Here is a 27,721-nt window from a genome sequence, read left to right as displayed (position 1 = left end):
CCCTTGATATCCATGGAGAATTGATTCCCCAATTCCCTGAGGATTCCTAAATCTATAGATGCCCAAATCCTTGATATAAAATGGCAAAATATTTGCATATCAACTATTTACATCCTCCTGTGTATAGATACACACATACATACACAAATATGTACCTATGTGTATACATACACAGAGAGAGATTTCTGGTACCAGGGATGCTTGACTACTGAGCCATATCCCCAGCTCTTTCTACTTTTTATTTTGAGACAGGGTTTCACTAAATTGCTTAGGACCTTGCTAAGCTGCTGAAGCTGGCCTTGAACTTGCCATCCTCCTCCCCCAGCCTCCTGAGTCACTAGGATTGCAGGCATGTGCCACTATACCCAACTCCTCCTGTAAATCTTAAATTATCTCTGGATTACTCAGAATGCCTAATACAATATAAATGCTGTGTAGATAGTTGTTAGACTCTATTGTTTAGGGAATAATAAAAAGGAAAAATCTGTTCATATTCAGTACAGGCACAGTTTTTTTTCCTCAATATTTTTGAACCTTGGTTGATGGAATGCGTGGATGTGGAACCACAGACACAGCAGGCTGACTGTATGTTAGTAAGACTGACTGAAGTGTGAGATTCATTAAGGGAATGTGATGAGGCAAAAAATTAACCTTTTTGTGCCTTGGTTCTTCATTTAGTAAAACAAAGAAAACAACACTTAGCTTCCTTATGGGGCTTTGGGATAAATGAGATAACATAAGTAAAACTCTTAGGATAGGGCCTATCATATGAAAGCCCCTAACAAATGTTAGCTGTTGTGACAATCACAATCATAATTTTACTTATTATTGAAACACTAGGCAAAATCTCCCAAACTAGGGAGTGTTGATGTAACACAGTTGGCTAGGGAAATTATTGAAGGATTTTGATGATCTTTTTTATTGGCACATTATAATTATACATAATAGTGGAATTCATTATGCTATATTTGTACAGGCGCATAATTTGATCAAATTCATTTCCCAGTATCTTCCTTTTCCCTCCCCTTCTTCCTTCCTCTGATCTGCTTGCTCTACTCTACTGATCTCCTTGCTATCATTATTATAATTATTTCAATTAGTGTATTATAATTACATACATATATACGTATACATATATATGGGATTTGTTGTCATATAGTCATACATGGACATGGTAGATTTCATTCTCCAATGTTTTCCCATGCCATTCCCTCCTCTCTCCCTCCTGATCCCCTTCCTCTACTTTCTTGGATTTTTTAAAAAATATGATTTGCAGCTTTGTAGATTTATAAACCTTATGTCATCATTTTGCAAGGCCAATTAAACCCTGGTGAGTTGATTCATACTCCTCAAAATCATCAGAGAGACTTATGAAGAAAAATGCCGTTTTTATCAATTTCAACTCAAAATGGAAACCATTCAGCGTGCTGGGATAATTATGGCAATGAGGTGGCATATTTCCTTCCTGTGCATTGATGAACCTCCTAGAGCTCCTGCGTAACATCAAATGGTTTCTTAAGTGAGGGTGAGGAGAGTCAGAGTAGATGCAGATGAATATTTTGAAGGGCTGGTTTTATCAGATGTTGCCATTTCAGTGGATCAGCCTTGCTTGCTTACTTCCTATCTGCCAGTAGATGAGAATTCTCACAGTTCATGCTGCAGGGTACCATCTTTGTCTGGAAGTGCTGGTGACACTCTGATTTTTTTTTTCCTACACACACTTTTACAGATGTTCTCTATTTCAATCCCTTTGGCCCCCACCTTTTTATAATCACCTTTGTTTGTGTGTTTCCTGTTTATCTTGATTTTCTTGATTATCATGGTTTTCCAGTTTATCTTGATTCTCTTTAAGGTTGACTGCCTTTGATGATAGATTAGGGTTTACTTTAATCTCAACAAGAAATGGTCTCCATAGTGTTCCTTTTTTATCACATTCAGGAGCTAATCAGTGGCTTGTTTCTGGTAATATTTAGTCAGTTAAGCTGGTCCATGGTAGTTGAATTCACAGTACTATTAATTATATGGTTGATATTTACATTTCTGCATGTCATCTTATTTTTCTAACTCATTGTTTTAATCCTCGCTTATACTAAATTTTGAAATCCATTATGTTTAGGGATCTGTAGTTTAATGAATGAGTTAGAAGGCTAAGATTTGTCTCATGAAGTTGCTGTATTTGTGTAATAATAATCATCTTACCAAGGTATTAGTACTTTAGGCCTTTAGAATTTGGATATCTTTCTATTGGCTGTAGACATATAAACATTTATTTTACTGGATTTTCATACTGCTGTTTAAAGCTATAATGTTACCTTCTATATTCTACCAAGCATTGAAAAATTAGATAGAATTAAGCAATATTTTGCCAAAATAAAAGTAATATTATAGCAAAGACAAAGAATATATTTGGTTATAGTTGATGAGATAAACTTTTCTTGTCTTCATTTTTGTCTAGTGATCTCTTAGTTGTATCTCTGAATCATAAATGTCAATGTACCCAGGAAAATTGATTTTAAGCTTGAAATTGTAATTATCTTGATTTTGTTAATGATAGTTATTAAAAATACTGAAGCATTTTAAATGTTTGATGTATTTTAAAATATAGTTAGAGTTTAAAAAGTGGAGAAGGCCTCTGTAAATTTACTGCCTTTTGGAATATGTATTCTGAATTGGTCTTTAAGAATTTGAACAAAAGTGCTTTGATGGAATGTTACAATCACTGCTCATTATCTTGAATTCACTTGCAGGTCATTTGTTCCTTACTGTTTTATTTTTTTTTTTAAATGAGCATTCACCATGTTTTTGCTCCAAAGGAAATCAGTCACAATTGTTCATAACCAGGATTTGCTTAAAAATGAAAGCTCTGAGGAATACTGCACTCCTAATTTTTAATACTTTTAGCATTACAGATGTTGGCATTGTGAAGAAACAGCTTGTTTCTGGTATCATTGTAATGGTCTATTTCATGAAGCAGTTGGAGATGAGACTGTTATAATGAAATATTTATTAAAATGTTTACACTGTGCTCAAATTTGGGGGAGAAAGGTACCTATGCTGTACTGAATTCTGTGCTCTAGCAAAATACTTTATAACAATAGCTGATACATGTCTTTATTAATACAACATAGAGAAAATATTTGTCCTCCATTGTTTGAGTTGGAATAAACTTAAAGCAAAACTCCAAGCAAGAGTGTAGGAGTGATTTTTTTTTAAAACACAAGGCATGTTTTTCTTTATTCAATTATTCAGAACAGTAAAGTTTTAAACTAAATTTTAAGCTAAAATTTTAAGAAGCAAATATAATTTATTCTGGCTATTTTGTGTATAAAGATACTAACAGATAACATAAAGTTATTTGCTAATTTATTGGGAATGACTACAAGCACATGAAAAAAATCTAATTTGTTTTTTTAAATGCAAATTAAACAACAATCAACCAAAAATTCTGTTTTTTCTTGTCTAAGTTTAAGAATGGTAATGCCAAGTTTGAAGTGGATATAGCAAGCAATCTCATATCTGTTGGAAATGTTCATTGATACTGACTTTCTCAAGGGTGCTGTGCTCATAAGAAGACTTGAAATACATATTCTCTATCTAGCAGTTCCACCTCTGGGAATTTAGTCTAAGGAAATAATTGGACAAGGAGAAAACAAAACACAACAACCTTCATTATATCAAATATTTGGAATACTTTACATTTCTACCAATAGCTAAACAAAGTATGTTTTTTACATAGAATAATGCTGTTCAGGAAAATATAGCATAATGTGATAAGTGACTAATATGCATATTATACTCTTATTTGTGTTTTAAAAGGGTGTACACTAGGACTTGAATAACAAAATGTTAACAGAGTGAATTCCAAGAAATCTTTGGGTTTTGTTGCTTTTTAGTATAATATAGACATAAAGTATCTATATAAACACATAAAACAAAATTATTTTAAATGTATCTATCTTAGATTTAGCACTTCTACTTTAATATGTCTTATAACTGAATGAACATACAAAGATGTTAAATAATATTCAATACACCACTGTTAGAAATACTTTAAAAAATTAACCTACCTACTTAGCCTCAATTGCCACGAATGTAAGATGTTCCTGGTATAGGTATGCTTCACAGCCACTGAAATTCAAGATGTAGATCTTTTTTGATATGGAAAAGGTACTCACAATAGATAATATGAAAGGGCAAGTTAAAAAACATTGTGTGTATATAGATAGATAAAAGTCTGAAATATTTACATGACATGATCAAGGTAATTATTTCTGGGTAATGATATTATGGGTAATTTTCAATTTCCACTTTCAGCTTATCTATATTTTTTAAATTTTGTACAATTAACAAACACTTCCTTTATTTCCAAAAAAAAAGTAGAAAGGAATAGTATTGGATATAAAGAATGGAGTAGTAACCAAAAAATATTGTGCAGTACCATGAGAAACACTATGAAGATGGATGAGTAGGTGCTATTTCTAGGAAAATTTACTTTATCAAAATGATCCCCAGAAGAGAAGTCAGTAACTGTGGAGGAAATGAAAAAGGTATCAAAATTGTTCTCTAAATTGGAAGTGTAAGCTCCAGATGGCTTGGGTACATTGTCCCAACATTCAGAGGCATTAATATCATTAAATACAGCAAACAAATAATTGATCAAAAGGAGCTTTAATTGAAGTGGTATAAATTATAGCCATCCCACATAAACGTGATTGATGGTCATGCAGCTATTTCATCTTTTTCCAAGCAATGTGCAAAAAGTACCTTTCAAATTTTTTTAAGTTGCCAAAATGATCTTAATACCAAATCTTCACAAAGATGGTATATATGGATAGGTGTATATGCACACACACAATGCAGATCAATTTTTCTTATGAATATTGATGTAAAACCTTTCAGTAAAATACCATAAAATAGAATTTAGTAGTGCATTAAATAAATACCTTGCTCAAGTGGGCTACATCGCAGGGATGTAAGCTTGGTTCAATATTGGAGAAGCATGTCTGAGTATTAAATTGAAAAAGAAAAATCTATATGGTCATCTCACAGGTGCCCATAATGCTTTGCTAAATTTCAGCATCCATAAAACATACATTGATCGTGGCAGTGATTACAAGGACTATATACATTTGTCAAAAATTAGTCAACTGTATTCTTTGAAAAGGTGAGTTTCAAAGAATTAAAATTAAAATTAATTTTGAAAAGAATAAAATCACTTTATGCTAACACAAAGAAATCCAATATGCATTCCTGAAAATATATATTTGGTAAAATGAAAATAAATAGAATTTGTTACTTTGGTACTTTAGTTTAAATATCTAGGAAACACTTGATCAAATTAGGAAGCATTTGCGTCACTAAATGTACTGCTTGTTCATGCCCAACAATACATTCCTATTTCCCATGCTTTTTTAAAACTGAAAAATTATCTTTAAAAATAGAAGACTGAGGGCCATCTTTGTGGGAAACTGACTGTTATCTGCATCTTCTTAAATGCATTCTGCCTTCTGAATTCTTCAGCCTGTGTAGGGAGCTTTTTATAGCCCAGGGAAATCTTTCTGTTCTTTGGCATATCATTAGGAGTAATTAAGCATTTACAATTTCATTTTCCATAAGCAAATTAAGTAGGAAAATGGGATAGGTTTTCACTGTCATTTTTGCTGTGTTCTTTTTTTTTTTTTTTTGAAGAGAGAGAGAGAGAGAATTTTTTTTATATTTATTTTTTAGTTCTCGGTGGACACAACATCTTTGTTTGTATGTGTTGTTGAGGATCAAACCCAGGGCAGCACGCATGCCAGGAGAGCGCGCTACCGCTTGAGCCACATCCCCAGCCCTGTGTTCTTTTTCTAGCTTATATCCTATGCCTGACAGCCTGATCTGCTAGGTAGTCTAGAATCCATGGCATTAATTGCATTTTCCCTTCACTTTTGCTGGAGAAAGGTGAAAATTTTTGTTGTCAGTGATGGAACAGATTAAACATAAGCAGCACTCTGAAAGTGTCACTAGCTATGATTTATGAAAAAAGCAGAATGATTGTCCCAGATTTGATTAATCTAAAGCTAAAGGTTGTTTTATAGACTTTAAATAAATAAGTATTTGTAGCCTATTATTTGTGCCCTGAATTCCATCTTCTCCATCCACTCTAGGGCTTTACATCTCAATGATATTGTCTTGTGTCTCATTAGTGTTTTTGTTGCCACTAGTCACTTCTAAAGAAAAAAAAAGGTTTAAGAAAATCCTGCCCTTAATAGCTCTTCATGACCCATCAGGGTGACATGGTATTGCTTGCTATAGTACCTGGCACCCAAACAAAACTTGAAAAATGTTTTCTCAATTTGAATTAGCCAAAATTTTAAAAATACAGCCTATTTTTCTGCCTTCACCTTCTACTTATGGTGCACTTACCATCAGATTTTTTCCACACCTTTCTCTCTCTGGCCTCTGCTGGAGTCCTCTCTCAAGATCACCAGGTGCCTCCTAGTCTTCAGTTCTTACTCTGAAATAAAATAACAACTCTCATTTCCTCAGCATTTCTGCCACATTTGACAGGTGGCCTCTGTCCTTGTATATGTATAAAAAGCAGCCTCTATGGTAGGAAATGAAATCATCTTTAAGTTTTTGCCACTCCCTCTAAATTTATTGAGTGGGAAAAGGCCTTCCCCTACTTCTGAATGAAAACTCAGGGACTGTTCTTTCTGCTCATATGTAGTCAATAAAATGCCCCCACTATCATGTCAGGTCACTATTTCAAGTTGGTATCTCAAGTATCCAGGGAATCTCCATTGGCAAAACTTTCAACTTTCTCAACAGCTACTCTTCACTCTCAGCAAGAACATCCACAGGCAAAAACTCTCTCGGCTTTTAAGGAGGAACATGCTTTTCCTGTTTTTTGTTATCTGTCCTCCTGCAGTTTTGTGAGGTCTGACCTGTCAGGGTCAAAATAAGAATGAAGGAGAGGAGGATGGATCTAGAATGTCTTAGTTGTCTGGATTTTCATGCAATTCATTCTTAAAAGAAGTAGTAGGTTTGGGGTAGGGAGATGTGAATTCATTTGAAGACAAGAAGAGTTTGAAGAACCTGTGGAAGGTACAATGGAAATGTGTAGCAGGTTGATCCAGAGATAAACTGGATTGCCAAAATGATCTTAACACCAAAGCTTCACAGATGGTATAGATAGACAGGTGTATATGTACATACACACTGCACAGATAAATTAGATTGTCACAAGTAACTATTACTATAAATTCAATTTAAGTAAATACCACAGGAGTGTAATACTGTTGTGAAAGAAGAATCCAGGGAACAAACATTAGGAAGAAATTTTGATGGACTTAATAAAGCACCCTGGCTCAGGCTGGGTGCCTTTAGACCTTGAAGAAATTATTAGGTCTCTCTGAATCTTCATTTCATTGCTAATAAAGGTTAGTGTAGATGATTTATAAAGCCCCTTTTGGGTTAACATTCCGTGATCTGATTCCTTTGCATTAGTTCTTATATCTGCTTCAACACAAATAGGGCATTCTTAATTTCATAACCTCTCAAGTATCTGTAAACTCATGCAATGATCTGGACTCCTCATCTCTCTCTCTCTCTCTCTCTCTGTGTGTGTGTGTGTGTGTGTGTGTGTGTGTGTTGTGTGTGTGTGTGTGTGTGTGTGTGAAAAGAAAGACTATCCTGCATGCATCAAATCCATGAATATTTTTTAAAGATAAAATAGAATGCCACAAAATGGAAGGTTTGTGGAATTCAAGTGTTTCATGAGAGTCAATAGTGAGTGGTAATGAAGAGCTCAGCTTCTGTGACCAGACCCTGAGACTCATATTCCTCTACCACTTAACTGCTGTGTCACCTCAGACAACTTAAGTCAATCCCCCCATATCTTCTTTCCCTCATCTATAAAATGAAGATGATAATCCTATAGAGATGGTATAGGGATTAAATGAGGCAATATTTTCAAATTACTTATTAGTACAGTATATATTCTCATATCTTATTATTGTTATATATCATTATACTTAGTATCAATCTTAGCCTTTTAGTTTTCAAAAGGACAGTGAAAAAAAGAATCCATACCACTTGCTAAGAAGTGGCAACTTTGGATGGCTGAACTCCATGGGTGATAAAAATTCATTTCCTACTAACAAATTGAGCAGCAGGTGAAAAGTCATATAAATACTGAATTATAGTTTTATTCTGTTTATAAATTAGTTTGAGGAATTATAGGAAGAATTGACTCTTACCTGCCTTTAATACTTTTTGTTGCATTCACTTGTCAATTTACCTCAAAGTAAAGCTATGTGGGAAGAGAAGAACAAATTGTGAACTGCTCTCTTTCACAGTAGTGAACTTTACAATTTCAAAGTGTCTTAGAGGTTAGGTAACTCTTGGTGGAATAAAGTCAACCTCTAAAGCCAAAAAAATTTTTTTTCTCTAAAGCATGTTTTTAATGAGTCTTTAAGTTGGAATATCAGCTTCAAATTTCTTTGGAACATTTGACCTGCTCCTTAAAACATAATTATGTCAGTTGCATGGAGGGAAAGACACACCTTAAGGAATGGTAACTACTGAGACTGGAATCATTTTTCCAGTTTCTTCCCTTTTGCTCTTCTTACTTTGTCAAGAGAGAGGCTGGGTTCAACTTGTTTGTCAGACCCAGCCAAATATGTGTGTTCCTGTGCAGTTTATTTATGCCAAGAAGGACAGTAACATGACAGCAGTAATTCAAAAAGGGTTTTAAATGAATAAGTAAGAGTAAGCCTCTGGGATTAGTCCCAATTGAAAAGTTCAGCACCACCAGGGAAGGTAGCTGCTGCTGCTGCTGGGGATTAACAAATGGCTGGCTGCAGGGAATAGTATTCACTGGACAAGCCACATTCTTAGTTATTGATGGCCTCTCTACCCTGTGGCATCAGTCTCTCCTCAGATGCACGGACTTAGAGAGTAGCTTAGAAATGTGGTTTTCCCTATTTTTCCTTCTCAGAAACTCTGTTACGTGAATCTTTAATTCTTACTTCCACAGGAAATGTATGGCTTTAAAATTACTACAGTCTTGGGGAATAAGATGAAAATATAATTCCTTTCTACAGAATCAAACTGAAAATGAGAGAAGTTCTTTTGTGTATTAAAAAAAAAGTTAGGGTCAGATCATTTTGTGATTATGGTGCCAAGTATGTTAATAGGAAACCTGTTGGTATAGGGCCTTTACAGTTTGCAAGGCCTATTATGGACACACTATTGTTTGATCCTTATAACAAAGAGGCTGTGCTTCCTATTTCATAAAGGAGAAAAGTGAAGCCTAAGGAAATTAACAGACTTCCCCAAGGTCTCAGTGCTGGAAGCATGACATCAAATTTGGTGTCATTTCATATAAACCTGCTATATGCAGTAATTTGTTGAGATCTTAGAGAAATTTTCCAAATACAATGTTAGTTATCTTTTTATTATTATAACAAAGTATCTGAGGTTTAAAAAAGAAGAATATAGTTTTATTTTGGGTCATAGTTTTGGAGGTTTAGTTTCTGGTCAGTTGACCCTGTTGCTTTTGAGCCTATGTCAAAGCAAAATATCATGGTGGGAACTCATGGTGAATTAGTCCATTTCCTTCAGGGTGGGAATGAAAGAGAGAAGGTCAGTTTGTCTACAGTCCCTTCCAAGGGTATACCACATAAGACCTAAAATTTCCCACCAAGCCTCACCTTCAGAGGTTCTTAGTATCACAGGCTAGGGACCAAATCATGGGTCTCTGGGGGACACTTCAGATCCAAACTATAACACCCACCCAGCTGGAAGGCCCAAGTGTATAATCAAATAGATTTTCAGCCTTTGTATATTTTAAAATTAACTTCATACAGTTTATGAAAGTTATCAATTGTGGCTTTTTTTTTCTTGACAAATGGATTAATCCTAGGGAAAAGTTAGCAGTCAGTTAGAGGAAGCATATATCTGTGGAAGTGATACTGATCACCCCTTTGTATTATGGCTTAAGAAGAATTCAGTGCCAAAGAGAAGGTACCAAAAGATGGACCCACTTATGATGTTTGTAATCAGTGGGGAACAAAGATAAATACTGACCCTATTTTCTATTCTGTTCAAAAGACCAGGGAATAGAGATAGGGGATTAAATGGATGTTTTGGTATTTTAATATTTTTCCTGAAAGTCCCCCTGAAAAACTTGAACAAATTAACTATAACTCACAATTATTTGTTTACATGAACTTTGCTAAGGCTCCAGGCTGTAAGCTTCTTCCCTTTCTACCCTTTTACTTATTTTATATGAAACATATGGCTCCAAGCAGTGATGGGATAGCTTTTAGCTGTAATTAAAAATAGAAGTTGAGAGGAGTAAGTAGCCCCTTGATGAACTTCTACCTTGGCTTTTTAATTCTTGCTTTAATATTTGAAGGATTAGATTAAGTAACTTGAATGTAGACACCATGAGAGTCTGCATTTAATGGGCCTTCAGTAATGTAGAGTGAATGATCAGTTTCTAAGATCATCTACTAATTTTCTTTTATAATGATAACAAAATAACTCATGACTGACACAATTCTCATTTTTCATGTGCATTCTAACAGCCCCCACTGAGTTCTTTTGGTGCTAGTCTAATTCTGTTCCATTTTGTGAATTATGCTACAAGCGTACCACTGAGAAGGCAACAGAGCCAACTTTGGTTGAACAGGATACACAGAAATTGCATTCGAGAAAATAAAAGGCAGTAAAGTGGCCTTCATTTCCTTTATGCCTTCTTAGAGGTAGCTAGCTTTGAGTCACTGCAAGAGCAGGGCCAAGGCCAACGAGGTTCTGTTGGGGATCTCTAACCAGCCTCAGCAAGTCTCCCGTGTTATAATAGGCTGCTAAAATCTATCAGTGCTTAAAACCACAGGGAAATGTAGCTTGTGGGTGTTTTCTGCCTCCTTTCTGTCTACTGTCAAAGACAGCAAGCTGTTCTTCCACTGATACCATGTTGTGTCAAAGAGATTTGGAAGCTCAACATTCCAGTTTAGAGTCAGACTATGATTAGTGTTTGCACAAAATATCTTCTTCCAATTAAGTACATTCTTATTCTATTCCAAGTTCCCATGCTGTTTTTCCATATTGAAAACATTTTGAGGTCTAATTTTATATGTATTATATAAATTTTGAGTACTTGATAATTTTTACATACATGTGCACCTGTGTAACCAGCACACAAATGAGGATATGGAACATTTTATTATTCCCTTTTCAGCTAGTGCTAAGCATAAGTACTATTTTGATTTCTATCCCCATAGACTGGATTTGGCTGTTCTTGAACATCATAAAAACTAAGTCCTAGAGTGTGTAATCTTGTGTTTGATTTCTTTCACCCAATATTACACCATAACTCATCCATGTTGTTGACTAAAAAATTTCATTGTATTATTTATTCACCCATTTATTTATGGACATTTGGAATTCTTTCTTGTATGTATATTTTAGTAGATATAAGCACTCATTTCTCTTGGACGTATAGGCAGGGTGGGATTGCTTTTTTTTTAATTGACTTTATTTTTACAATACATGACAGCAGAATGCATTACAATTCGTACTACACGTATACAGCACAATTTTTCATATCTCTGTTTTAATATAAAGTATGTTCACACCAGTTCATGTCTTCATACATGTACTTTGGATAATGATGTCGATCACATTCCACCATCATTGCTAACCCCACTGCCTGCTCTCTTCCTCTCCCACCCCTCTCCCCTATCTAGAGTTCGTCTATTCCTCTCATGCTTCCCCTCCCTGCCCCACTATGAGTCAGTTACCTTGTATCAGAGAAAAGATTTGGCATTTCTCTTTTGGGGATTGGCTGACTTCACATAGCATTATCTTCTCCAACTTCATCTATTTACCTTCAAATGCCATGATTTTATTGATGAGTAATATTCCATTGTGTATATATGCCACTTTTTTTAACCATTCATCTACTGAAGGGCATCTAGGCTGGTTCCACAGTTTAGCTATTGTGAATTGTGCTGCTGTAAACAATGATGTGGCTGTGTCCCTGTAGTATGTTGTTTTTAAGTCCTTTGGGTATAGACCGAGAAGTGGGATAGCTGGGCCAAATGGTGGTTCCATTCTCAGTTTTCCAAGGAATCTCCATACTGCTTTCCATATTGGCTGCACCAATTTGCAGTCCCACCAGCAGTGTATGAGTATGCCTTTTTCCCCACATCCTCGCCAACACTTATTGTTGTCTTCATAATAGCTGCCATTCTGATGGGAGTGAGATGAAATCTTAGTTTTGATTTGCATTTCTCTAATTGATAGAGATGATGAACATTTTTTCATATATTTGTTGACTGATTGTAGATCCTCTTCTGAGAAGTGTCTGTTCATGTCCTTGCCCATTTATTGATTGGGTTATTTGTTTTTTTGGTGCTTAGCTTTTTGAGTTCTTTATATACCCTAGACCATTAGTGCTCTATTTAATGTGTGAGGGGTAAAAATTTGCTCCCAAAATGTAGGCTCTCTATTCACCTCACAGAGTCCATCCCATTTATTGATTCTTGGTTTTAATTCTTGTGCTATAGGAGTCTTATTAAGGAAGTTGGGGCCTAATCCCACATGATGGAGATTAGGGTTTACTTTTTCTTCTAATAGACACAGAGTCTCTGGTTTAATTCCTAGGTCCTTGATCCACTTTGAGTTTTGTGCATGGTGAGAGATAGGGGTTTAATTATATTTTGTTGCATGTGGATTTCCAGTTTTCCCAGCACCATTTGTTGAAGAGGCTATCATGCTTTTTTTTTTTTTGGTTGTTTGGTTTTTTTTTTTTTTTTTTTTTTTTTTTTTACTATTGCTCTGTAGTATAGTTTAAGGTCTGGTATAGTAATGCCACCTGCTTCACTCTTCCTGCTAAGGATTGCTTTAGCTATTCTGGCTCTTATTTTTCCAAATGAATTTCCTTGCTTTTTGTATTTCTATAGGGAATGCCATTGGGATTTTGATCGGCATTGCATTAAATCTGTATAGGGCTTTTGGTAGTATGCTCATTTTGATAATATAATTCTGCCTATCCAAGAGCAAGGTAGATCTTTCCATCTTCTAAGGTCTTCTTTGGTTTCCTTCTTAAGGTTCTGTAGTTTTCATTGTATAGATCTTTCACCTCTTTTGTTGATTCCCAAGTATTTTATCTTTTTTTCCCTGAGGCTATTGTAAATTGGGTAGTTTTCCTCATTTCCCTCTCAAAGGATTTGTCAGTGATATACAGAAATGCCTTCGATTTATGGGTGTTGATTTTATATCCTGCTACTTTGCTGAATTAATTTACTAGTTCTGGAAATTTTCTGGTGGAGCTTTTTGGTTTTTCTAGGTATAGAATTATATCGCCTGCAAATAGTGCTAACTTAAGTTCTTCTTTTCCTATACGTAATTTCTTCCATATAATTTCTCTGGCTAGTGTTTCAAGAACTATGTTAATTAAATAAGAAGTAGTAAAAGAGGGTATCCCTGTTTTGTTCTAGTTTTTAGAGTGAATGTCTTCAATTTTTCTCCATTTAGAATGATGTTGGCCTGGGGCTAGCATACATAGCCTTCACATGGGACTGCTTTTAGTCATAGGACATGCAGTTATTTTTAGTAGGTACTGCCAAATATTTTTTGCAAGGTGGGAAAATATTTACTCCTAAATTTCTATGCTTTATGAACATGATTTTATTCTGCAGTTTTCACTCTAGGTTGCTGTTACTCATTAATGTGGGAGATATTTGCCACCCATCTCAGATTATATACAAACACCCATTCATGTTCACATTTATTCAGTATGTATTTAGAGGTGGAAATCTGTCTTGTCACAGGCTTGGAGGCTTAGTAGTGAAAGTTTGCCCTTAGGAATTAAAAAGAAACAGCTTGAGATAGGTAGGTAGTTAGATGATAGATAATCACAGGTAAAGATTAAGTATTGAATAGATGTCTGGTTTATGGTGTATCAGCGAGCATGAATTTCAACTTAGTATTTAATTAATAGAATGAAACCAGAAGGATGAAGTGATGCAGAGAGGTCCCTTGCATTCTGCCTCTGGCATAATTCATTTGCAACAGGCTGAATTGTATTTTATGGCTGCTATTTTTCTCTAATTTGTCCTTGATTCCTTTGAGAGGAAGCAGTAACTCAATATATTAATCACCACTTAGAATCCTCAGCACTGAGCATTTAAATTCTACCAAGTATGTGTCAGCATGTGGTTGATAAAGAATGGAAAATTAAGGCTTCAGTTTCTTTGAACATAATGGTTCATTCAAGTAACCTACCTGCATGGGCTAGAGAGCCAAATAACTAATAATATTCCTGATATAAGAAAAAGAATTGATAAAGTAAGGAGCTTCTAGGACCAGTCAGAAAAGCCTATTAGGCTGGATTTTCAAATAATAAAATTCCCTTCCTTTTTGGGCAAAGCTATATTAGTTTACCCATTCATTCTTTATCACTCATTCACATAATGATTCAACATTTATTTGTACTCTGTGGCAGGCCTTGTTCTACTAGTAATACAGTCCAGAACAAAGCAAGAGTTTTTGTTATGAAGCTTATCTTCTCAGGAGGCTAAGAGGTAAAATCATGTATTACTCTGGAGAAAAATAAAAACAGGGTATTGGTTTTGGGTACGTAGGCCTGGTGTTGGGCACTGCTTGGTTGCTTTTCATAAGGGAAGGTCAGGGAGAGCCCCAGTGACATTTGTTCAGGGATTGAAGGGATTGAAGCAGAGTGGCTATCCACTGAGTTGTCCATGTGGAGTGGGGCAATGCCTGATGGGCTGAAGGCTATAAAGAGGCCTTTGAGGTAGGTAGTAAGGATAGCTGGAGGTGAGGTCAGAGGGATGGCAGAAATCTGGATTAGACAGAACCCTGCAGGCCATAATAATGACCTTGGCTTTTTCTTGGAGTGGGAATCTGCTTAAGGATTTTGGATAAATGATGATTCAAAAATTTTTTTAAAAGTTTTATCTTGAATAAGGGTAGAAACAGAAACCAAATAAGATCTCTAACTTTTGTGTTCAGGCAAAAATTAAATGGCATAAATGCTTTCTTTTTTACTTACTACCATCACTATGCCTTATTAGTAATGGTAAATTGTGCTCATCCAAATATGAACAATGTAATAACTTTGCCACATTAGTAATAACTTAGTAATGTGCAAATTAATTATAGGCAGTGGATATTATAAAATAAGTTCTTTATTTAATGCTTTTCCATTTACCTAGCTTTTTTCTGGACACTTTCTCCTCTTGTCCTTTATTTAATAATGTTATACCATTCTTTCAGCCACCCAAACTTGTACTTCAGCCATTTATGACTACTTCTTCTTCATCCTCTATACAGGGAATTTGTATTGTTGCCTTGCTGTCTCCTAAATCCATTTCTTTCTGACATTCTTAACTTTGGTTTTTGACCTTCCTTTCATTTCAGAGTTAGTGACCCAATTTTCCTTCTTTAATCTATGTGAAATTCAGCAAAGAGAATATAGGTTTCTGAAGTGAGACCTTGATTTAGGTTGGTTCAGGTCTTTGTTCTTCCATGTACAATAAGGTCTTTGTAGTTTTTATACCTCAATAATACCAACATCTAATTTAGAGTATTAGTATTGAAGATTGCAATAAGGAGAAATGGGGTTGTATAGAGTGTTTAAAGAGTCTAGTAGCAAGAGGCACTTAAAACTGGTTCTTTCCACTATTATTTGACATCACTCCATCCTTGATCTTTCTGGCAAATTCTAAAGCAGAGCTCCATTGTGTCATTCTTCTTTTCAAAACCTGCAATAGTTCCCTATTGTCTCACACATCAAATACAGATACTTCTGCCTGCCATTCAGATATCCACTCTCTCTCAACTTTTTTCCCCATTATTCTTCTCCAATATATTTTATGTATTAGCCAAAGTCACTATTTTATAATCCTGTTATTTTTTAAAAGTCATCTCTTAAAATCATGACAATCCTTCAACCTGTCTCAAATACCATTGCCTTAACAAAGCCACTGACAATCTGAAAATGTTATCTTCTAGTCCTGAAACATCCTCATACTTGAAGGATGAAGCATCATGCTGATGCTCCGCAGCCAGAGAGCCCAGGTCCTGCCACTTAATGTCATCCTGTGGATGTTATTTAATCTGTGTCTTGAGTTTTCCCCTGCAAAATAAGGATAATGATACCTACCTCAAAAGGGTGTTGTGAGCACTGAAAGAGTTATTGCATGTAAAGCACTCTGCATAGTGTCTGGGACTTGGAAATCAGTTTCTATTAATGTAGGCATAAATTTGAACATTATTTTATCATCAGGACCCATATTTTTACTAGGATTTCAAATAAAAGCTGTTTGAGATACACTAGAAAGTGACATGAACTAGAAAACAAGAGCCTTGCAGTATTGGTTCCCACTACTAACCAAGCTGTGTGATGTTGAATATGAACATTTATCTTCTCTAGATATCTTCTTTTGGCTCCAAAAAAAACAAAAAAGAAAGAAAGAAAAGAAAAGAAAAAAATCACTAGCTCTTTCAGTTCCAGTAGCCACAAAAATATCTAATAGCCACTACCAACTCAACCCTACCAAAACAACTCTTAATTTCCAATCTCTAAATGTGCTCATTTCCTCAGTAAATGATACTACCATCTACCCAATTTGTCAAAAATCTGACCCATCTTTAAATCCTATTTATTTTGCTATCTAAATTTAATACATCTACAAATCTTATCAATACTGCTCCCAAAATATATTCTTATTTCCAATTACTTCACCTTGATCTCCTCTGCTACAACCCTAATCCACTATTCTCTCCTGTACTGTTGCAATTAGGTTCCTAATCCATCTTTTGGCCTCCATTCTTGCCTATTTTCCATAGAGCCAAAGTGCTATTTAAAACACACACCAAGCAAGCACAGTGTCCTATGCCTTTAATCCCAGCTACTGGCCACTAGAGAGGTTGAAGCAAGAGAATCACTTGAGCTCAGGAGTTTTGAGACCAGCCTGGGCAACATAGGGCAAGATACTATCTCAAAAAAATAAATATTAAACATAAATCAGATGGTATCATTCCCCTGCTTAAAACTCCTCAGTGGCTTTTCATCATAGAATGATATCACACCACTTTATCCGCTCATATCACTCTCCCATTATGTCCTTTTTTCTCTTCCTGCTTCCTCACCATATTCATGGTGCCTTGAGCCTTAGCACAATCAATTCTGATTGTCATCCCCAGTCCTTAGCTGTCCTCGTGACTTGCTTCTTGTCATTTAGATCTCAACTCTAATTGCTCTCTGCCTTCTATCAGCAGTGCTCTATCACACCATCTGGTTTTATTTTTTCCTAAGGCTTACCAAAAAATAGTCTATATACTTTCTTATCCATAATAATAGGGCCTATTTCTTAGCACAGTGCCTGGAATATATTAGGTATGCAGGGGAAAACCTTGACTAAATCACTGAAAAATTATAAATCCACTTTTAATGAGGTATCAAGGTTTTAATTACATGAGCAAGTACAGTTACTTGTAAAATGTGAGGACTACTGGTTTTTCCTTTCGTTTAATACCTTATCCTTAATGAACATTAAGTACGTCTGTGCCAGAAATGACTGTAAATAAAACAATACAATCCCAAATCCTTCCCCGCCCCAATCTCCTAAATAGTTCTCACATTTATTATTTTCTCCATCTCCTCTCCAATAGACCACCTTAGTGTATATTACCATGCTCTTCGGTCTTTTCCTTGTAGGTCCTAATCTTCCAATGTATCTATCCTCCTGAATGCAGTCAGTGAACTTTTCAGTTGCTACTCTATCGAGGCTTTCATTGTTTCCTCAAGAAAGACCAGAATCTGCGCTTGTCTCCACCTCCTTCGTCTCGCCAGCCCTCACTTTCAACCAGGCCGCACTCCTCCTCCCTCTCGGGTTCCCGCCTGCCACCCAGCTGGGTGGCCCTAGCTTCGCGCTTCCAGTAACATTCTACAGAGCACCCATGTTGCCTACTTTTTCGGATTTTAGATTGTGCTTTCCTCGGGGAAGCCCTCCCTGATTAGGCCAAGCCCAGTTCCCTATCCTACAGCCCCACATTACCAAGGGCGTCTCTTTCAGAGTTCATATTTGTTTTATAAGTATATTCTCCCAAATATGATAACCTCAGCACCGTGCGTTGGCAACAGCCAGAGCTCAAAAGCTATTTGCGGAAGAAACACCAAAACTAACGGCCCAACCACTACTCGCCCCACCCCTACGGTTGCGGCGCCCCTGTTACGCATTAAGCAGGCGCCCCGGACAGGCGTCTCGGGCGCCTGCGCGAAGGGGCGCGCATGCGTGGAGGGGGGAGCCTGCTGACAGATTCTCGGAGGCATCGGTGGTGGTGGCGGCCCTGGACTGCGGGGAATGGGAATCCTAGAGCCCTGAGTGAGCACCGCCCCCGCCTCCCTGCCCCCGACATGGCTCAGGAGAAGATGGAACTGGACCTGGAACTGCCTCCGGGTACGGGCGGGAGCTCGGCGGAGGGCGGCGGCGGGGGCCTTAGGAGGTCTAACAGCGCCCCCCTGATCCACGGCCTCAGTGACACTTCTCCGGTGTTCCAGGCCGAGGCGCCTAGCGCCAGGCGGAACAGCACAACGTTCCCGAGCCGCCACGGCCTGCTGCTGCCGGCTTCCCCCGTCCGCATGCACAGCAGCCGCTTGCACCAGATCAAACAGGAGGAAGGCATGGACTTGATCAACCGAGAGACGGTCCACGAGCGAGAGGTGCAGACCGCAATGCAGATAAGCCACTCCTGGGAGGAAAGTTTCAGCCTGAGTGACAACGATGTGGAGAAATCCGCCTCCCCAAAGCGCATCGATTTCATTCCGGTGTCACCAGCACCTTCACCTACCCGGGGAATTGGAAAGCAGTGTTTTTCACCATCCTTGCAAAGTTTTGTGAGTAGCAATGGATTGCCTCCAAGCCCTATTCCCAGCCCAACTACTCGATTTACTACCCGGAGAAGCCAGAGTCCCATCAACTGCATTAGACCAAGTGTTCTTGGACCATTGAAAAGAAAATGTGAAATGGAAACTGAGTATCAGCCAAAGAGATTTTTCCAGGGCATCACCAACATGCTTTCTTCTGACGTTGCACAGCTGTCAGATCCTGGTGTGTGTGTATCTTCAGATACCCTGGATGGAAACAGCAGCAGTGCCGGGTCTTCTTGTAACTCACCAGCGAAAGTCAGCACTACCACCGACTCTCCTGTGTCACCTGCCCAAGCGGCCTCTCCCTTTATTCCAGTAGATGAACTTTCATCTAAGTGATTCTCCCATTCTGAAACTTTCTTTCTTTTTTTTTTTTTTTTTCAATGGAGAGACAGAAAAATCAAGTTGGAGCAAGCACTGAACTTTGTTGATTAATCTGAGTCTATTTCCTATTTGACCCTTTTCCCTTTTTTTGAAATTTCCTGAAATGTTATTCTAGAGAACTTCTATGTCAGGTTCCTGCGGATGCCCTTGAATTCAGTGTAGTAATATTTTTAGACTTTTTCCCAATAAGTGTGTTGAAGCATACATTTTACGCTGCTAATATGTCTAAATACATATGTTATCCCTTGATTTTTTTAAATAATTGAGAGCTCTATTTATTTATGGGAATATTAAGTTCTGATGAAAATATAAATGTTGAATTAATCAGTATAGTAAACTGATGTTTTAAAATTCCATACTTTATGGCCACACTAATTTTTAATGTCATTTTTAATGATTGCTAATTTTCTTTTGATGAACAATAACTATTTACAGCTTTTTAAAAATGTTAGTTTTAACATATCAATCCAGTGGTTGTCTGTTTTACCCAGGAATCCTTGGGTATTAATTTTCTGGGTGCAGAAGTGGATGGGAGGGGGAGATGATAAAGGAACAAATTATAAAAGTTTGCAACAAACCTTTTTAAATTAAATATGTAAAAATAACCATATTTAAGAAAAATGTTTTCTAGTGAAATTTTATTAGTAATTCTAGTTAATCATACAAATATAACTATGATATAGAAAGTGAACTTTTAAAAAAATATTTTTAACCAGAAAGTGCTTTCTTTTGGGTATAATCCTAAAGTGCAATGGGGCAGTGCCTTGCAGTCCTAGCTCACTGTGTATAGGCTGAGGTAAGATTCTTTGTGCCACTTCAAACTTAAAAGTTTTTCAAATATAGATATGTGGGAAGCCCTGTTGAACTTCAGCAGATAATGCTTCTCAATGATTTATGTACTTTAAAATATCCAATCTTGCCTCAGTTCTGGACATTCTTGCCAATGAGGAGCCAGAGCAATTTTAGGCTGCTTTTCTGCTCTGCCCATCTGTCACCTTCCTGCCTCTCCCTTGTTCAGGAAGGAAGCAGCTATTCCTTTGCCAACAGGTTCTTTCTTTCCACTTCCCATGTAACAGGGCACTGTCATTTAGACATAGGTACAGTGTGACTCAGTTTCTAACAGTGAGCAACAATAGGACTTGTTTAACCTCTGTGGTAAAGCTTTAGCTGGATTTGGTTACCTTGGGGAGGTTGGTTAAATAAGGCTGGTCATTTGCAAGAGAAAATCAGTAGAATCACATAGGTAAATCATTGTTTAACTTAGATTTTGTTAAGGGTAGAATTGTAGAATATTCTTTGTCTTTGACAACTAAGACAATAAGAGTAGCAAATCACTTTCATATTATACTTCCTTATGATACCTCATCTATTTTCCTTAACTAGATAGATGGGTGGGTGGAAGAAAGAAAGACAGGCAGATAAAACGAATGGAAAGGGTTAAAAAAAATTAAAAGACTCCAAGATACCAAGACAAAAACCCTATCTTACTTGTTAAGGTTATTACCTATAAAGACTAACAGTTACATAGAATTTTTATTGCTATGAGAATAAATGTTACTAGTCAACTCTTGACAGTTGCCTCAGTGAAATCCTATCAAGGGTAAGGTTGTGACCATGTTTAAAATTTTCTGTTCTGGATAATAATCTTCCTGTGCTCCAGTCCTGACAGTGTTCCACAATTCAAACCTATATATTCAGTTTCCTGTTGATACCTGATCTGCTTCCAGAGGTACTTTAAAACCCTCAACATCTTTAAAACAAAGTTGTTGTTGTTGTTTATCTCCATTCTTAATCTGTTCTTGTATAGTGCCTAAATTGATGTCATCACTGGAACCATCTTTGACTTTCTCTTTCTTAATCACCAAGTATTGTCAACTGCTTTTTAAATGAACCTCAGATCTCTCCCCTTCTCTATCTATGTTTTCCTTGATTTAACTTAAGTTCTTGTGTAAGTGATCTCTCTGCCTGTCTTCTCTCTTTGATCTTCACACTGACTCTAGGGCAATCTTTTGAAAATACAAACTTGAATTTTTCACTCTCTTGTTTGAAAATATGCCTTTTCATTTCCTACAGTTTAGGTAATTTTTTTTTTTTTTAGCCTGATCTACAAGGTCTTCATGATCTGGACATATTCTAAAATGGGTTCATTCCTCCCTAACCCCCTTCCCAATACACATTCTTCCTTCCTATTCTGCGAACACTAGACTACTTGATATTCCTTAAATATTTTGTGTATTTTCTTGTGTTTTGTGCTTTTTGTTAGGTTGTTCCTTCTCCATAAAAGGGCATATCCTTTTTAGTCAGGATTTTTTTTCTTTTTATTGCATGTAAATTTAAGAAAGCAGTGTAAACTTACTGATTATAAAATATTTAAACAATGTAGATATTTACACAGTAAAAAAAAAAAAAAGCCTCCCTGTTACTGTAAAATTCATCATCTCGTTCCACAGGTAATTTTTGTTAACAAGTTGGTATATATTATACAAGACGGGTTACTCTGCATTTCCATGTACATATGTATATACATGCAGGAAACCAACATTTCATTGACAGCTCTCTTTCTTTCTCCCCATATCTAATCACTTGCCAAGTCTTACTGATTTTATCCTCTAGAATCTATTCCTCATTTTCATCTCTGCTGCCACCCTGATCCAGGCTATCATCATTTCCTTCTTAAATATATGACTCCAACTCTGGTTGACTACCTATTCATTCTTTCGAACGCAACTGGAGCTTTTAAAATTGCAGATGTGATCCTTCCATCTCCCAACTTTTCCTTCTTAAAGCTTTTTATCGGCTTCTGTTGTTCTTATCAGTTTGCCAAAAGGTATTAATTCTGACCTAGGAGGCCAGGAAGGATCTGACATTTGCCTCTTCCCTTGTTTACTGTGCTCCACCTTCAATGACTAGCTTTCTTCTACTTAAATACATTATGTTCTCCCCAATTTTAGGTCTTTGTTTACCAGATACTTTTCCCTGAAGGTATGGAAAAGTTTTATTTCTATAAATTTATCATTTTTTTATAGATAAGTTTTAAAATAGCTAAGGCTCTAAGAGTTTATGTGGTCATTTACATTACCATAGTATTGTTCATAACTTCAATCATTACTCCTTATGTAGTTTATGTAAAAATTATCCTTCAAAAATATTTTAAGGTATTAGTATTGCTAATCTACAATAAACCTTGTACAAGAAGTCCTAAAGCAATTAACAACCTTCAGTTATAGTATAGTTTGTCATATATAATAAAATTCTATGCAATACTTTCCTTTATTATGTTTGTTAAAAACATATAGTCTAAAGTGTAAAACATAGTGTAAAAAAATATGTATAAAATAATTATGGTTGCCAAATCCAAGCCTACTGGGTGCCAGAACCTTCAAACATATTTGAAAGATTGATTGTAATCAAGAAAAACCTGCTTTCCAGCGATTCACATTTATTAATTCAGCCCACTACACACTTACAGCAAGAGACCATTCTTGATATATTTGGCAGTACACTGGGTGCAAAGGTCAAGACTTAGGAGGGCAATAAGACAGAACTTTTTTTAGCTCTGGGTATATTTTGAATCAGTAGAAAAAGTGTGAAGATTCAAGAGTGGTTGGAGATAGGGAAATGGTTGCCAGACAACCAGCAGAGGAAGATGATGTAACCTACGATTCTTGGATAGCATCAGAGAAAAGAAGAAATAGTTGGCCTTGGAAAGGAGGACAGAAGACTTTTTTATCTTCTGATACTCTTAAAAATCGGGAGGAAACATCAGTAAATATTGGATTGATTTACTATTTCAGGAGTTCAGGAGAACAGAGAAGATTTGTGGAAAGTAGAAAGAATTTATGTCTGATTTGTTTTATTTTCCAATTTTTGAGGAATCTAAGATATTTGAGGGTGGAGACAGTGAATTTAGAAGCTTAGGTGAAATAAAGGTTTAATGTTGCTCTGAGAATTTGTAAATGACTTAAGGATGAGTAAAAGATTTATTCAGCCATTTTGGATGCCATGTTGCAGTTGGATAATAGGCACAAAGGAAGTGTGTTGAGTTGACTAGGTTTGGGAATTTGTTAAGTGGGTACTAGGTAAAGTCCAGTTCTGCTGAAAGTATAGTTTGAATGATTGGCAAAGGTGTTGAAGGTGGTCAGAGAAGTCAGCAAAGGCTGATGGCCTGGGCCTTTTTTTTTTTTTTTCCAAGGTCTTACCTTATTTTAATTAGCCGTGCCAAATATGCAGAGACTCTGGTCTTATGTAGCAGTTCTTCCTATAATTTTTCATGGCTGATTTTGTTTAGCTAGAGAAGCATCTTTGAAAGCAATCCTTGAATTCCCTTCATCTGTGTCACGTTGTTCACAGTGACCTAGACAGAGTTCTTTGACATCCAAGTAAAAATGTTTCTTAAAAATTGAAATAATCTGCCAGACATGGTGGCACACATCTATAATCCCAGTGATTCAGGGGGCTGAGGCAGGAGGATCACAATTCAAGACCAGTAAGGGCAACTTAGAGAAACCCTGTCACAAAATAAGAATAGCTGGGAAGTAGCTCAGTGATAGAGCATCACTGGGTTCAATCTCTAGTACCACAAAAAATATTATATAAAAATTAATAAAGTAGATGCTTTGTGACAGGCACTATTCTGGGTGCTAAACAAATATATTAATGCATTTAATTTTTATCATTGCATCTGAGGTAAGTACTGTTGTCCCCTTTTTATTTAAGGAGAAAATGGAGATGCAGAGCAGTTAAGTAGCTTGTCCAGGATTCTAGAACTGGGAGGTAAGCAGTGTATTGTGGTGGTTAAGGACAGACTGTGGAACCAGATGGCCATAGTGAGGATTAAATGGATCAGTATATGTAATGCCCTTAGAACAGTGCTCAGTGATTTCTGTCAGATGATCAACTATCATTGTGGTGGTGGTAATGACTGGCGTTGTTATTAAGATTGTACTTGCTAAGAAATCTTTATCATTTGATGAAACACTTATTTTCATACTGAGTAGTATGCTCTCTGCCCTTCAGGATAGACTATCCTTTTCTAATATGTTTTTGATATTAGAAAGTCTCACTTACACTGAGTAGATTCCTTCTTTAACTTCCACTCTTTCATTCATGTCCAGTTCATTGAAAAATGAAGTCTTATTCCTCATTTTTAAGGTGTCCTCCTTAAAAAATCAGAAATTCTGATTTTTCTCTGGTGTCTGCTTCTTGCTTCTAGATTTTAGAAATCTTGAGCAGTTCCTTCAGTTTACTCCCTCTGTGAAATAAGTCAGTCATTATTTTGGCAACCATGATTTTCAGAAGATTGTAATCCCTTCAAGACTGTATTTCCCTTCCTGGGTCAAATATGAGAGATGGTCTAATATCATGAGGTTTGCCAGTAATAAAAATTAATACTAATATGGGCCAAGACGTTCTTTTCAGTGACTTACTCATAAGTCCCTATTACTTCCTTAATTTTCCCTTTTGGAATTTAGTTGCTCTTTGTTTTCTCCTGATGATCAGAATTTTTTTTTCTTATTTGAAATAAATCCGGATTTCCAGCTAACTAGCTGCTTGTTAATTTTGTTAGCATTGTTGCTTCTATTTTGAATCAAATGATATGTTTATTTAAAATGATGCCTTTAGATATCATATTAGAGGAATGCCTTGGAAGTATTTTTAATAGGTAAAAAAATTAAAATATATAAAAGGAAATCATACTTTACAGCTTTACATATTTTAAACTGATTTGTTACTTGTTATGATAAGGAATACTCAAACTACAAATTTTGGGAATTTTTTTTTGTTTTCTTTAAATATAAATATATATATATATATATATATATATATATATATATAAACTTCGTTACAATATGAGTGTGCATACACCCCCACACACATCTGTTTGTTATGTTTGGTTTATACACTATCAAATTGATTTAGGTTTTCTTAAATGTATCATTCCTAGGGAAACAAAGACAAGAACCAGTTTGATCCTTTCCTCATTCCTCCTGCCCACAAAACTATAAGTTAAAAGTATGTCATTTTTTTAAAGGAAAAAGTAACAAGATTCAAAGAATGATCCAAAACTTCTTATTACCTAAATACTAACAAGCTTGACTTCTTTTTTCTACAGGAAGTTCTCCCCAGAGATAGAGGTTTAAAGTCAGGGAAACCAAGCAATCCTTAAACTTTCCCCTTCCTCCTCTTTTTTAACTGTGCTTCATAGAAAATCAGTAAAAGGACTCAAAAAAGAAAACTTCCTTTGTAATACATTCTGGAATTGATACTAGACTTAAAGTTTCACACTGTCTTGCCCCTGTATTTAAGTTTTTGAAACTAACTATTGAAAGCCACAATGTGTTCCAAAAGGTTAGTATCATTTTTAGAAGTTGAATAAATATTTGCAAAACATTTCAAAAGTGACTCTTAGATTTATATATAGCCTGTTAGACAAATAACACCAAGTATCTGTGTCTTATGCATATCAACATACGCGCACACACACACACTGACCTGCCTTATGAACCTTTTTTTGTGTACTTAGGATTATATTTAATTTTCTGTCCATTTTAGATTTTCTTCCATTTTCCCCTCCTCAGTTTCCTTACATGGATTGGTTGGATTTTATACTGAAATACAACATATACAGGTCACACACATATCCAGGTCTCTCTCTCTCTCTCTCTCTCTCTCTCTCACACACACACACACACACACACACACAGACACTTTATATGAAGTATTTTTTTGTTTGTTTGTTTTTATTTTCATCAACTTTCCAAATTTCAAGCCCTATCCTAAAAGAGATAAAAGGTATATGGTACCTGTACCAGGATCTCTTTGTGCATGAATTTTTTTTCTCCTTTTTGAACTTCTGGAGAACATACTTTTGGAGATGAAAAAAAAAATAACAAATTCTAAGGCAGCATTATTGAAACTAGAGAACAGAGAACCTATTGCTTTTTCTTACCTGTGAAAGTTCAGTGCTGAAGCAATGCTAGGGAACATTCTGGTTCTTTTCCAGCTGCCTACAGTGGTCCCCCAAACCAAACTAACCTCTAAGGCTTGGCTTGCAAGGTAGTTGTGAAATAAGACAATTGAGAAAGACCTTTTGTGCCTTAGCAAAACTAAATGGTTGGTTGTGGTTACCATTCCTGTGATTGAGGCAATGCTTCCCCCTTGCTTTAAGGACAAAGAAAGATTCTACTGTTGAGATGCCAGGAGGATTTCTGGAAGTCTAAGGACAAGTAGCTATTCAGTGTTGGTATCTTTTGAAAAGAAAAATGTGAAAGAGTAAGGGGATGATGAATGGCCTGGGTGTTTCCTTTGGCGTGGTAAATATTCTCTTGGATTCACTGAGCACTCCTTCTTTAGGAGAGTGACACTGAGGATGGTATTCCTGAATGTTTATTCTTTGTTCCATTTTATTTAGGATTTAGAGTTGAATCATGATATTTAATAATTTTTTCATACCTCTTGCCTTTAATGTTCTCTTCTTTGAGTCCTCTGTGGGGGAGGTAAATAATTATGATAATAATAATGGTCAGATTACTTCGATAGGGAATTGCAGTTCTCAGAGATCTTCATCTTATCAATTTTACCATGTTCCTAACTCTGAATTAAAGTTTATATAGTTTATGGGCTGGGGTGGTGGCTCAGTGGTAGAGCATTTGCCTAGCATGTGTGAGGCATTGGGTTCGATTCTCAGTACCACATATAAATAAATGAATAAAATAAAGGTCCATTGATGTCTAAAAATTTTTTTTTAAATTTATATAGTTTTTCTCAAGGCCTTGCTACCAGATACTTCTAAAATACAAACTTGAGTATGCAATTTTAATTAATATCTCTGAACTTCAAAATTAAATCAAATTTTATGCAGTATGAGTGAAAGACCATCCTCTACCTCCACATATCTCATAAATTCCAGGACTCTAGCCACATCGAGCTGCCTGTGGTTCATATCCCTATATACTGTCTGTGCTTCCAAACAAGCTGCGTCCTCTGCTCTTCCTCCCTCCTTCCACCATACCCCCCACCAACCCCTTTTCTTAACTAGCTCAAGGCACACAACTGTCCTGATGGCCCCTGCCTCTCTGGATGCTTTCTTTTATGATCCTGTAGTAACTAGGGCTTCATTCTGTAAAAACCGTTAACAGACTGAATTTTATGTTTCTTGGCTCTTTTCCCCATGCATAATAAGGACTAAGTCTTTTATTTCTGCCCTAATACTTGTCATAGCACATTAGAGTTACCCAGATTTGTATTGAGTAGATGAGTATTAATCCATCCATTAAGATGGATAAATGGATGAATGATGCACAGTGATTTTGTTTTGTTTTTTCAATATTTGTGGTGGTATTTTATTTCTTCTACTGACAGTGACAGTGCCATTTAGAAATTGATTCAACA

The 27,721-nt window shown here is 36.1% G+C and overlaps 2 protein-coding genes across 6 annotated transcripts in view; both read left to right on the top strand.

The window, feature by feature from the left end:
• The window catches only part of Pip5k1b (phosphatidylinositol-4-phosphate 5-kinase type 1 beta), a 333,977-nt gene that overhangs the window by 56,263 nt on the left and 249,993 nt on the right, over positions 1–27,721 (top strand). The window lies entirely within an intron of this gene.
• Positions 18,320–24,734, top strand: Pabir1 (PP2A Aalpha (PPP2R1A) and B55A (PPP2R2A) interacting phosphatase regulator 1). The gene has a single exon (XM_027940144.2). The coding sequence runs from the start codon at positions 18,434–18,436 to the stop codon at positions 19,283–19,285; it is 852 nt and encodes a 283-aa protein (XP_027795945.1). The 5' UTR covers positions 18,320–18,433; the 3' UTR covers positions 19,286–24,734.

The sequence above is a fragment of the Marmota flaviventris genome, chromosome 13 (genome assembly GCF_047511675.1).
Source record: "Marmota flaviventris isolate mMarFla1 chromosome 13, mMarFla1.hap1, whole genome shotgun sequence".
Taxonomy (NCBI): domain Eukaryota; kingdom Metazoa; phylum Chordata; class Mammalia; order Rodentia; family Sciuridae; genus Marmota; species Marmota flaviventris.
This window is presented reverse-complemented; position numbering and strand designations above follow the sequence as displayed.

Bases quoted from the DNA above. Each gene is read 5' to 3' on its own strand.
- Pabir1 (XM_027940144.2), top strand. From the start codon at position 18,434: ATGGCTCAGGAGAAGATGGAACTGGACCTGGAACTGCCTCCGGGTACG.